Source organism: Pollachius pollachius (assembly GCF_949987615.1).
Source record: "Pollachius pollachius genome assembly, chromosome: 4".
NCBI lineage: Eukaryota > Metazoa > Chordata > Actinopteri > Gadiformes > Gadidae > Pollachius > Pollachius pollachius.
In genome coordinates this window covers 4,051,855-4,064,677 of record NC_136937.1, presented here as the reverse complement: position 1 = coordinate 4,064,677, position 12,823 = coordinate 4,051,855, and the positions used below count along the sequence as shown (strand labels likewise).

The 12,823-nt window shown below is 45.6% G+C and overlaps 1 protein-coding gene across 1 annotated transcript; it reads left to right on the top strand.

Moving 5' to 3' along the window:
- The first annotated feature begins 2,231 nt into the window (after positions 1 to 2,231).
- LOC307075380 (protein mono-ADP-ribosyltransferase PARP12) lies at positions 2,232 to 12,347 on the top strand. The gene is made up of 12 exons (XM_079735968.1): positions 2,232 to 2,617; positions 2,917 to 3,055; positions 3,581 to 4,028; positions 4,191 to 4,244; positions 4,396 to 4,522; positions 5,011 to 5,179; positions 6,451 to 6,550; positions 7,819 to 7,915; positions 8,708 to 8,789; positions 9,081 to 9,211; positions 9,529 to 9,680; positions 10,474 to 12,347. Exons 1-12 carry the CDS (start codon positions 2,334 to 2,336, stop codon positions 10,920 to 10,922), a joined length of 2,232 nt encoding a protein of 743 aa, XP_079592094.1. The 5' UTR covers positions 2,232 to 2,333; the 3' UTR covers positions 10,923 to 12,347.
- Positions 12,348 to 12,823: the final 476 nt, after the last annotated feature.

Sequence of the window (12,823 nt, the reverse complement as noted above, 5' to 3'; positions counted from 1 at the left end):
GCTGCCGCCTTGGCCCCTGCCGGTGGCGGCCCCGTTGCGGCGCAGCCTTCCTCCCTGGTTGGGACGCCCGTCTCCAACAGTCCGCAGAGGTCCTGCGGGTGTGGCCGGGGACCACCTCCATCGGGGCCCCCACCAGGTTCCGCTGTAGGGGGCCTCTGGAGCGCCATTCGGGCACCCCATCCTCCACCGCCCTCTGACGTCTGGCCCTCCGACGGCCACGCCGGCGGCTGGGACGAGGATGGGTGGCGCGCTGCCCCGTCCACCCGCAGTCCTCGACCCGCCCCAGCTGCCCACACTGCTGCGGCTCACGGTCAGCCCTGTCGTGCATCCACAGCGCACGGGAAACCTCAGCCGTCTCGGTGGCAGGAAGGGTGGCCGTCCGGACCCGGCCCTTCCGCTGCCTGGACTTGACCCCCACGTTCTTTGTGTCGGGGGGGAGGGCTGCCCCAGCCGCGTCCACGGACGGCGACGGCGGCAGAGCTCCACCTCAGCCCGTTCGGCCTGGTCCAGAGCTGCATCGAGGGTCTGGGGCTCGGCGAGGCGGACATGGTGCCCCGGACACTCCGGCACCAGTCCCCGCAGGAAGGCGCGGAGAATTCCGGGTAGCCGCGTCGGGTCAAGAGCTGGACGTCAGCGGCGTAGACCCTCAGGCTCTCCTCCTCCTTGCGGCAGTGAGAAGCCAGCAACTGCCGGCTGTGGTCGCCGAAGACCCGTTCACCGAAGCGCCTCCCCAGTGCTCTGATTAGGGCCTGAAGGTCTCGCTGGTCCGCTTGGTCCAGGTCGAGCAGCACCCGTGCTGCCGTCCCCTCCGACGCCAGAGCAAGGTGGACGACCGCCTCCTCGGCACCCCAGCCGTTGTGGCACTCCGCAAGCCGGGACTGGGCCAGGTATGGCTCCAGCTGCGTTACCCCGGAGTACTTCGGCAGCCTAACCGCTGTCCTTGCCACCAGGGGGCGGTGGGCAGCTGCTGGTTCTCTGCCCTTTCCGGTCGTGGCCACAGGTGGGCGCTGCGCTCCCATAACGCAGGGTGCGTTGTTCTCCATGGGCTCGACCGTCGTTCTCGAATCCTTCACCGCGTGCGCAGGCCAATCCCACTTCTGACACCAATGTGGCGAGCAGCACGGGAAGGACGAGACGGGAGCCAAGGTTAACAGGTTACGCAACTCTAGTGCCCCTAGTGCCTCTAGTGTCAGTGTACTCCTCCGGGGTCGCGCAGGGGATCCTGGGAATTGGGGTTGTCAGTTGACAAAAGGGGATTTTGTCAACTTGTTTTGTTGTTAGGTTAAGTGGGTGAATGGGTTTGGGGTTTTTATTGGTTGTGTGCTAATTTTGTGTTGTTCCATTGTTGTGTGATGTGTAGTGTGATCGGGACCCTTAGTGAGACTGTTGTGTGTGTTGCTAAGGTGTGTCGCGTTTCTGCGGTGTTCGGTGGTGTTCAATGAAGTCAACTCTCGGTCGTGTGGTGTATGGGGCACGACAGTTGCGTAACCGCTTAACCTGGGCTCCCATCTCATCCTTCCCGTGCTCCTCGCATCCATCCATCCATCCATTTATATATATATATACAGGGTGCAATTTGTGAAAAAACCAGAGGGGGGGATAATTTTGAGAAACATTTTAAAATGTTTTAAAATGAAGACGAACCCTGTGTATTATAATTTTTATCCCCACCGAGGATAAAATAATTCAGCAGAGGGTAGGACGTGTAAACCAGAGGGGGGGATAATCCCCACCATCCCCACCGGCAAATCGCACCCTGTATATATATTTATATATATATATATATATATATATATATATATATACATATATATATATATATATATATATATATATATATATATATATATATATATATATATATATTTATATATATCTATATATCTATTATATATATCTATATCTATATAACCCCAATTCCCAGGATCCCCTGCGCGACCCCGAAGGAGTCGCCACAATATCAGGTGTGCCGTGTTTGTGTTATGTTTGGGGTCGTTCAATAAAGGCAACTCTCGGAGTCGTGTTATTATTATATTAAAAAACAAAGAAAACAAATTATACATATGAAAAAATGAATCCATAACTAATAATATGATCTAATACAGCCTATTATACAATGATGGTAATAAACCCGATGTAGTTCGGTGCGTTTATTACCCTTGTTTACATCATGCGTCTTCCTTATTTGGTCATCCCGGAAGAAACTTAGGTTTCGTTTTCCAATCGTGAGAACAGGGAGCTCATCCCGGCTGCTGCGGTCAATAACCGCGACCCACCGAGTACAAAGCCGTGTACAACTTGGAGTGAGAGGCCAGTGAATACAGGAAATTGAAATGGCAGAATCTGCCATAGTCAAATATCTCTGCGGGAACCTCGGATCCACAAACAGGGAAGAACTGGTTGCCAACTGTGTATTCGGAGACGCCTCGACGGTAAACAAGATCATCAGCAACCGAGACCGGTTTGCCAACGCAAATGGAATATATGGAGAGAAGCGTCTGATCGCCAAGACGGCTCTCCGACTGTGCAGAAGGCTGGTATGCGCTGGACCTGGATGCAGCAGTTTACATCTCTGTAAAACCTACCTCTACGGCGAGTGCCAGTTTGTTCCTGGAAGGTGAGGGCCCATTTACTATTATGCATGGTGCTCCGGTGGGGATCTGAAGGCCTTTCGGAGGGAGGCCCCTTTCCTGGCTGAGCGTGTGTTGTCCTATTATCGAAGTCCTCTTGTTTTAATGTTGTATTTATGTTGTATCACTCACCGAGCGTTAAAGGGGCTATGTGAGATTAAAGGGGTACCATGTGAGTTGTAATTGTGTTACTCAATTACAACTTCGGCTGCTCGTGAGGGGAACGCGTATCATCACTTGGTAGGCGTTCCTTGAACACGTCATGTGTTCCCCCCCCCCCCTACAGGCGGGCAGAGTGTTCCTTCTCCCACGACCTCCACTCCGAACACAACGCCGGACTTCTGAGAACACATGGCTTGGAAGATCTGGACAAGACGGAGATATGTGTGTTGCTGCTGCAGAACGACATGGCCCTGCTCCCCGCTGTAAGTGTGTGAGCTGGTAGATCGGATGCGAGAGTGAGTAAACGGATAGCACTGCGAACCAGGCGATGGATTTAGGGTTCACTGTATCTCAGCACTTCCAGTCGTGTATTATATATTGTATATTGTTGTTATTCAACGTTAGCTTTCATAAAAGTTTGCTTTAGTGCTTTTTATTGCATACTGACAATATGCAACATAAAATACACTTTATATTTCAGTTTTGTGAGCCAACGATTACCAATATTTAAATTGCTTTATTTGTAATTAAACACAGTGTGTTTTCAACTACGTAGATCAATGTTCAATTTCAATTTAATTGGTATAGCTCTTAGTCACAGGTACAGTCTCAAAGGGCTTAACAGGCCATATATTTATGACACCCCCCCTGACCCTAGCCCCCCAGAGGGCAAGAAAAAACTCAATTAGCAAGGCAGAAATCTTGAGAGAGATCAACATTGCCTTACCATGCAAATATCCCTGTCCAGAATGCCAATCATCAAAAACACCCCCTCTCCACCCCGACAGGTGTGCTTCGACTACAACAACGCCGGATGCCAGGAGGGCTGCAAAAGGATCCACATCTGTGAGCAATACCTGCGTCGTAACTGCTGCTGCTCGCTGGCCCACGACTTCTACGAGCCGCAGCCCTTTAACGTGCTGCAGAAGAGCCGCATCCCTAACGACCTCATGGCGGCCATGAAGCCGCTGTACATCAACAAGAAGGTCCTGAGTAGCATCGAGCACAAGGCCAAGCTGGCAGGACAGACCAATCAGGTCCCTGGGGCTGGTGGTGCCGGTGCTCCCGTTGCTATTGGTGCTGCTGGTGGTGTCGTTGCTATCGGTGGTGCTGATGGTGTCGTTGCTATCGGTGGTGCTGGTGGTGCTGCTGCTGGTGGTGGTGGAGCTGGAGGTGTTATCGATGGAGCTGGAGCTCCAGGATGGGGAGCTGGTAAAAGGAGAAGACCGCCTCAAGGTAAAGCCAGAACGTTTATTTGATATTTACATTTATTGTCCCCTTGTATGTATTTTTGGAGGTTTTCAAGTGAATCAGCACAATGGCGGCATGTGGCTCAGGAGGGAAAGTGCTCTTCCATGGATCTGAAAACAGTTGTTCATTGATTGTATTGTTTTTCAGATAAAACCGAGATTTGCCTGTACTTCCTTAAATGCACCTGTAGACACCCCGTAGGTGAGTTCAAACGAATTAATCGTATTTTAAAAACAAATCGTATAGAAAACACAGTTCGAACCTGATGCCACCAGAGCACCAGAGATGACCTGTGGCGTTAGCCTCATAAATCACCGATACATAATACATTTTTACTCCCTGTCTTCTTCAGAAAGGTGTTTCCGAGCTCATTACAGGCTGCCTTACAGCTGGGAAGTTCTGGAGGGCCATCAGTGGACGCTGCTGGATAGCTCAGAGAAGATAGAAGAGGATTACTGTAACCCCAAAAAGACATACAGGTATGGGACAGGAACGATTGAAGGTGCTGTTGAAATAAGCCTACTCCGTTTACGTCCCAGTTTGAAACTCTTTTGTTTAAATTAGCCTAATGAGTTGAATCCAGGTTTGAAACTGTTTGTATTTAAATGAGCCTACTCAGTTTGATACCAGTTTTAAACCCTTTTTGTTTAAATTAGCCTTTTGTGTTTACCGTCTCAGTTTGAAACCCTTTGGTTTAAATTTGACTCCTTGGTTTGATACTAGTTTGAAACCCCTTTCGTTTTAATGAGCCTACTGTTTTATCCCAGTTTGAAACCCATTTCGTTTCAATTAGTCTACTCCGTTTTACCCCAGTTTGGAACCTCAGTTTACTCCTGTTGTTTTCCCAAAGTCCGGTCTATTTTCAACCATTGAATAAATTCAACAAATGTTGCGTTGTGTTTCATGCTGCACTTGTGATCTCTAAACCCACATACTGAGGGTCAACGGTGTGTGATGTTTCCTGCAGCACGGTGGATGTAGAAGCGGTGTGCTTTGACACCATGACGCGTGGACTCCAGAAGGTCAGGCGTCTCTCCTCCATCTCCTCAGTCCTCCAGCCCACCTTCCTACTCACCACTGAGTGGCTCTGGTACTGGGAGGATGAGAATGGGATCTGGAACCAGTACGATTCACCGGTGAGTTCAGCACCATCGCAAAGCGGCGCCGGCCTGTATTGGCTCACATCCGCAGATGTAATAAACCAGCCGATATTCCATTTTTTTTCAATTGCTTGAATACATTTTGCAAAACTTGGCTCATTGTGTCAAAACTGAACACACAAGCAAATTAGACACAACACTGAGAAATAAACCATTCACATCTATGTCAAATTGAAACTCTTCCATCGAAACCTAACAATCCTTCGTCAAAATGTCACTCTGATGACAAAATGATACACACTTGTATCATATGAATACACTTTCAGATCAGCAGCAACACACTAGTCTACTTTATATAAAATACTGCAGTCTTCCATATTCACTCTTTTAATTCAGTTCCACAGAAGGCACATTTTCACAACAACCAAAAAATCGAATACTCAACACTTTACATTGTAGTACAGTACTTTACAGTTCAGTAAATTCAGTTTAAGCAAAAATATAACAAAAATTTACCAAAAATACACAACTGTACTGTAAACACAGAAAAACATGGAAATTGTGTGTGGGTGGGCTTATGAATCCTCGCCTTGTGTGCCGAATCCATCCATGGATTTACCTTACCTCAATGTCTCTGCAGGCCTGTTCCATTGCCTGCAGAAGAGGCATGCGGGCATATGGTTGGCGGTCATATACACTACATCCTCAAACCGAAAAAAAAAACTTCTATAGGGTTTAGAAATGGCGAGTATACGACTTCAAATTGTTTATTGTTGGTGTACCAGTTCCGGACCAAAACAGCCCGATGGAAGCAAACATTATCCCAGACAACAAAAAACCTGGGCTGCTCTGATCTTTCCTGTTCAGCAGCATTATGAAGTGCATCTAGAAGTGTGAAGATATGTTGGGTATTGTAGGGACCTATAGGGACGGTGCAGTTACCCTCGAAGGCTTATAGAGGCACACAATGATATATTTCCCCCGCGCTGCCCCGGGACGGGATGTGTCTAAAGTGTTCAAGCAATTAAAAAAACTGTAATCTGTGGTTTGTAAAAGTTAAGTCTAGAGTACCTGCTAGGGGGCTCAGGGTATATAATTGGCGGGAGAGTTAAAATATGCCTTAAATTATGCTTGAATAATAATTTATTCAAAGAACTGACCTGAATAGATAAAAAATACTTAACAGTTTCGTTTTCCGTGTGTGTGTGTGTGTGTGTGTGTGTGTGTGTGTGTGTGTGTGTGTGTGTGTGTGTGTGTGTGTGTGTGTGTGTGTGTGTGTGTGTGTGTTGCCTGCTCGCTCTCTCCAGACCAACAGCAGCACAGAGCTGGAGCAGAAGTTCCAGAACAACCCCCAGGAGGTGGTGGAGTTCACCGCAGGGTCCCAGGCCTACACACTCAGCCTCCAGGGTGAGCCACCGTTACTACCCCCCACCCCCCGACCCACCCATCGGTGTACACCCCCATGAGCTCGAATCGTTTGTCATACGGCGGGGGAGGGATGGTGACGTCGTGGCCTGGGAGTTTCAACCCCTGGGACCCAAAGTTCATTACATTTACCTAGCAAGCGCTGTTATCCAAAGCGACTTACAACCGTTCATACACACACTGGTCAGGAGAGGTTAGGGTGAGGCGTCTTGCTCAGGGACTAGGGACGGGGATCGTTAATATTTATTGATATTGATACCATTTTCGATGCTGCTTAACGATCCGAGTCTTTATTGATACCACTATCGATACTTTTCTTTTGATTGGTGGAAATAAGATGCAATTTTAATAATAAGGAAAATATTAAGGAAATAAATAATTGTATTTTAAATTAAGGATGTAATTCTTAATAAATATTAAGAATTACATGCTTAACATTGTTTTATATATATATATTTTTATATATATATATACATTTTAGAATATATATATTATAAAATGATTAGAGCACTATACAACTGTATTAGTAATACAGAAACATGAGTAATACAGTATAACTCAATTTTCTCACCAAAAACTACATTTCCTGTTTCTTCATGTTACATTTGAACGCATCATGATAACCTAATAGTCGTTTTACTGAGCCAACCTCACCACATCATCACGCAGCACGTCTGAAACTTTATTTACTTTTTAAGATAACTAGCTTGTATGCTGCTGATTACAACACCGATTTCACAATTGGATTACTATATTTAGCTGACAGGACTATCGACAATGTCTGTGTGCGATTACCGCTCATACCCTTTAGTGGATGATTAAGACGGGCCTGTCTGTGGTGCGACAGGAGAAGGAGGAGACAGTCTTTTCAACTCGGAGACAGTCGAAGGTTCTGCATTTGGCCTTTATTTGATGCACAGTGCTAATGTGCTTTGCCATTGAGGTTGTGTTCCCCCCTTTACAATAAATGATTTTCGCGCGTTCAGCCATCCTCGCGAGCAAAGTTAACTGCCAGACTTCACTTGTTTTACTTGTAATACCTGTTTGCTTACAATTCCATTCATGAACATTGGTTCTTGACCCGCCCTACCTCCTGATCTAAGCCAACCATTGAACAAGCAGTGAACTCTGCCTTCGCTCTATTAATAATCTGTACTGAGATCTCTCTGTGAGTCGCTTCAGACAGTGTCTGCTTGAAGACTACATGGAAACGTAGCATCATAAGATTTGTATTCCTTTGCATTTTGCAGACATGATCCAGACCAATAAGAGATATGGCACCAAGAGGGTGGTGAGGCGACGGCCTCGCTTCCTGTCCTCCGCTGACGTACAGGTCATCAGGACAAGGTGTGTTCCACCTGGAGGAGGGACTGCCTCTCTTGTTTGCTTTTAGAGAAGTCAAACATCTTGGTCCCGCTACACAAGTGGCTCTCAAAATTTTTCTACTTGTGTACCCACTCTTAAGTTATATTTTCAGTGGAAGGAGTACCCCCTTCACTGGCACAAAACACAAAACAGGCAGAATAAAATAAAATGGAACATGAATAATATATGTGCGTTCTATTTGGAAGTGTAAACATGAACATTAAAAGGGTCACGTTTCAAGCACTTGTCCAGTTTTCCCGATTTGCTATTGTCTAGCTTTCAGAATTTAAAGTTGCTCAGGTTTGAAAAAAAATTAATTACTTTTCAATTCACTGTGTATCCCCTGTGGTACCTCAAAGCACTCCTAGGGGTACGCGTACCCCCATTTGAGAACCACTGCACTACACAATATAAGAAAAGCATGAACCAGCCTCCTTCATGCACACCCGTACCCAGGCTTAACCCTGATGAATGCTATCGCTTTCGGTTTTACTGCTTTATGACCAGGAAGCTTTGGGAAATTCCATTCCTACTGTAGAAAAATGTCCATGTACAGATGATTGTAAGCCCTCAGAAAGCGCCACTGACTGGCAACCAGTTGTATCGTCGTATCTGTCGTCACAACTCTATGCTAATATTGACCCTCCTTTTTCGGTGAGACACAGCCCTACTTTTACATCAGGCACTTTGGATAGCTGCCCATAAACTACACACAGAACTGGTCCTTTCTATTACTCTGCAAGTGAAGTTATTATTGTTTTTCTATTTCCGTAGAAGGCCTCAAAATGGTCCAACCAATTTCCTAGCTGTGCCAAGACACTGGGACAGGACCCAGGTTCCTGTCACTGGACACAAGGTAATGATAATTATAATTTATAAGAAGAGTTACAAGCAAACACAATTTTTTAGTTTGAGATCATGAAGTGCATGCGTTAATATAAATATTATATTCATTATTAGAAAGATGATGTTAACTTCTTCTTAATTTCTGAGTGTTATCTAGTGTTGATGGTGATGACATCCTGATGATAAACAAAGCTAGGATGTATTTAAAAAGTGGCTAAAAATACGAGTCTCATGATATACACCTTTGGGTTTTAACCGTTCTCAAAGGTAAATTAAGGTCTTCCTCCTCCGTCTCTGGTAGAAAGTTCAGCTGCAAGATTCGTCCGAAGAATACAAGGAGGTGGAGACGCTGTTTCGTAAGACGATGACCGACTTTGACATCGTGAAGATCGAGAGGATTCAGAACAAGAGTCTCTGGGACTACTTTCAGTTGTACGTCACTCAGTCTGAGAATCCGTAAAATGGCCGAGACCAGGGAAATATATATATTTTTTTAAATGGTTAAAATTACAGTGTTTAGGAACACGATTTTTTTTATCATAAGCATTAAACACTATTATTTTTATCATTATAAGCATTATCGTTTTGAGTCGAACACCATACAGTGTTTGATTTCTCTCGTGTCGGCCATTTTACATACAGTGTTCGACTCGTACGGTGCGGACCTGTGCGGTGTTCGACTTAAAACGATAACGTCTGCAACGATCAACTGAAATTGTAACTCTTTTTGAAATTGTGATTTATGGAAGGCAAAGGGAACAAATGAAGACGAAGAACGGGGGCCGTTGCGTGGCCGAGAGGAAGCTGTTCCACGGCACAGACTCCAAGTTCATCGACGCCATCTGCTGCTCGAACTTTGACTGGAGGATCTGCGGAACCCACGGGACCGCCTACGGCAACGGTGAGCTAACCGCTACGACACGGCTGCAGGGCTTAAAGGTGCAGTGTGTACGATAAGTGGCATGCAGCACAACAGTCTTGGAAGGTATTGCATGTACATAAGTGTGTTTGAGTTATCATACAGCCCATAAAAATATATTCCAATTGTGTGTTGTTGATTTACAATTTCTACAGAGGGAGTCCAATGCCATGGAAGTTGCCATATTTCTACAGTAGCCTAGAATGGACAAATGGCTCTAGAAGGACTAGTTAAATGTTAAATCATAATCGCTGTCATTCTTAAGCTGTCAAACTATGACCTAAAGTTAGTCGATACCTACTGCCACCTCACAGGTCAGTACCACCGCCATACCTGGACGGATGGCATTAAATCCTACAGACTGCCACTTAAACAACTGACATTTGTTCGATTGGCTTGGATAACCAAAGGTTGCACAAACAAACTTTAGATGTGCCGATATACTTGAAATGGGTTGAACCTTTTTGGATAAGATGTATTATTCTGTGGGTATTTTCTGTGTGTATTCGATGGATTCAGGGTCTATGTTTCAAAACACAAGCTCAAGCTGAAGATAAAGCAACACTTCATATTTCTTCTCTTCTTATCTTGTCACACTTCCCCCTCCGTCCATCTCCTCCTCTCCTCTCTTCCTCTGTCTTCTCCTCCTCTGTTTTCTCCTCTTCTCTTTCTTCTCCTCTCCCTCTCCTCTGTCTCCTCTCCTCTGTCTCCCCTTCTCTCCTCTCCTCTGTCTCCCCCTCTCCCCTCCTCTCCTCGTCTCTCTCCCCATCCCCAGGCAGTTACTTCGCCCGGGACGCCAGCTACTCCCACAACTACACCGGGAACACCTCGACGGTCCGCTCCATGTTCGTGTCCCGGGTGCTGGTGGGCCACCACACCCGGGGCAAGGCCGGCTACGTGCGTCCGCCCTCCAAGGACGGCGGGGACACCCTCTTCTACGACAGCTGCGCCGACGACATCCTCTCTCCCTCCATCTTTGTCATCTTTGACCGGCCTCAGATCTACCCGGAGTTCCTGCTCACGTACAAGGAGACGGTGTCGGCCTGGGATGTCCGGTCCTTCATCACCGTCGCTGCCGCGCCGGTGGTGAGGCCCACGCCCGTGCCCACAGCCACGCCCACGAAGGTGTACGCCAACACTCCCTCGTTCTTGAATTCCGTCCCCCCGCCCCCGACCTACCCTAGCCCGAAGCCGACGCCAAAGGACTCATGTGTGGTGTGCTAGGGCGGGGCAGGCAGTGTTGGGAAAGTTCGCTTTCTACATGAACTAGTTCAAAGTTCAGTTCACAAATTTTACAACTAGTTCAGTTCATAGTTCATGATTCAAAAATTTGAACTTAGTTCAAAGTTCCAAAAATTTGAACTTAGTTCAAAGTTCCAAAAATTAACTAGTTCATAATTATTTTTTTCATTATGTTGCTGAAGCCTATTATTTTTCAAAATTATTGCCACAGCCCATATAGAACCACAGACAGCAATAATTTATTTAACCCTGAAACTATGCGTCAGATTTCATCGTCATATCCAATTTTGAATCCTTATCCAACCAGGGTTTACATTAGCATTTAGGGGACAGCCTTTCCCCATTGATGCTTTAACGCTTTGTTGTTGTCCAATCAGTCCACACTAGTGGCAGCTGCAGCTTTCACCCCTACAGTATATTCTCAAAAACATGAGGAAAAACTTGCTGTCTTTTTTAATGAGGAATTATTACAAGAAAACCAGGAAAGAATTTCTTAGGGTGCAATAATAATTTTCCATTTCAAATTCTATTTCACTAGATACTTAAAAGGAATACTTGAATCCTGGAAAAATATACCAGAAGTGTGCTACGAGTGGTGGGGCGTGCACTTATTTAACATGCCCGATATGACAGGTTTCAAAGACTAGGAATGTATCCCCAATGAAGAATGTCGGTGTAGACACTAAAGCGCCTGGAATTAAGATATAATCACATTAAGTATAACGATAATTTGAATGAAATTTAGATTAATGACACGTCGGAATGGCGGGACGTTTGAAAGAAACGTCCCGCCAATAGGGGCGCAGGCCTCCTGAAGGTTGCGTCCCCGGTTTGTTTTGCAGAGTCATGGTGTGTCGAGTCATGGAGACACGCCCCTGAAGGACTTTGGGAATCTGTTTTGGTTTTGATTCTACCTTGCCCATTTGTAGAAGGGTTTTGGGTCTTGACTCGTTCAACATGAGGTCTAATCTGAAAAGCCTGAGGTATAGCAAAAAGAAAATGTATTGATACATTTTTTGTTGTACATTAAAATTATACAATATACACCTATACACAATAGAAACATGCTTTATGGTAACCGGGGAGTTGATTGACATTTGCGTAGCAATGAGCTGCTGTTTGATTAAAATCTATGGAAACCACGGCTGGCCTTGATGAAGGATTCACTCCGAATCCGGTTCGTCCACACATCAGGGAGAGGACGTCATCATGAGTGTAAATGAAACATTTAAATGTCTGTACCGACTGTGGCCAGCAGAGAGCAGCAACTAGACACGAATCAACGACCAATGTCATAATTGTGTTTAATTACCTTAAAAAACAGGTTGGTTTGCAGGGTTATAAACATCATTTATTTGCTGCAGTGTGTATCATCCTGAAAGAACAATCTGTGATTGCTTGTGTAACTCTCAATGTATTTTAAAAAAATATATATAAATTGATTGAAAAATCGAACCGTTTTTGAGACTGCATTGCTTCTGTGCCAAATGTAGTTTACATAATCAGTAAGTTAATTTATTTGGCCAATGTATTTAACACACACTAACACATTACACTGTGATCTGTGATGACCAATGCCACCAGCGAGTTACACCGCCTCACGTCGCGAAGTAGCCCCAGAAAGAGAGTGAACACGGCCAACGGCGAAAAAAACCCCAGCGTGATGCTCCAGCCATCTGGGACTAGTGTTGCCAGATTGGGCGGGAAATCTGGTCCAATCTGGCAACGCTTTCAGAGACGTGAGTTGTGGAAAATGATATTATCCGAGTGTTTAATCATTGCGTTATAATCCTAAAGCATAGGCCTACATGGTGCCTTCGTCTCTGCTGTTAACATAGAACCGCTTGGTCCAAGACGATCCAGCGTCTAACCGCTAATTTCTA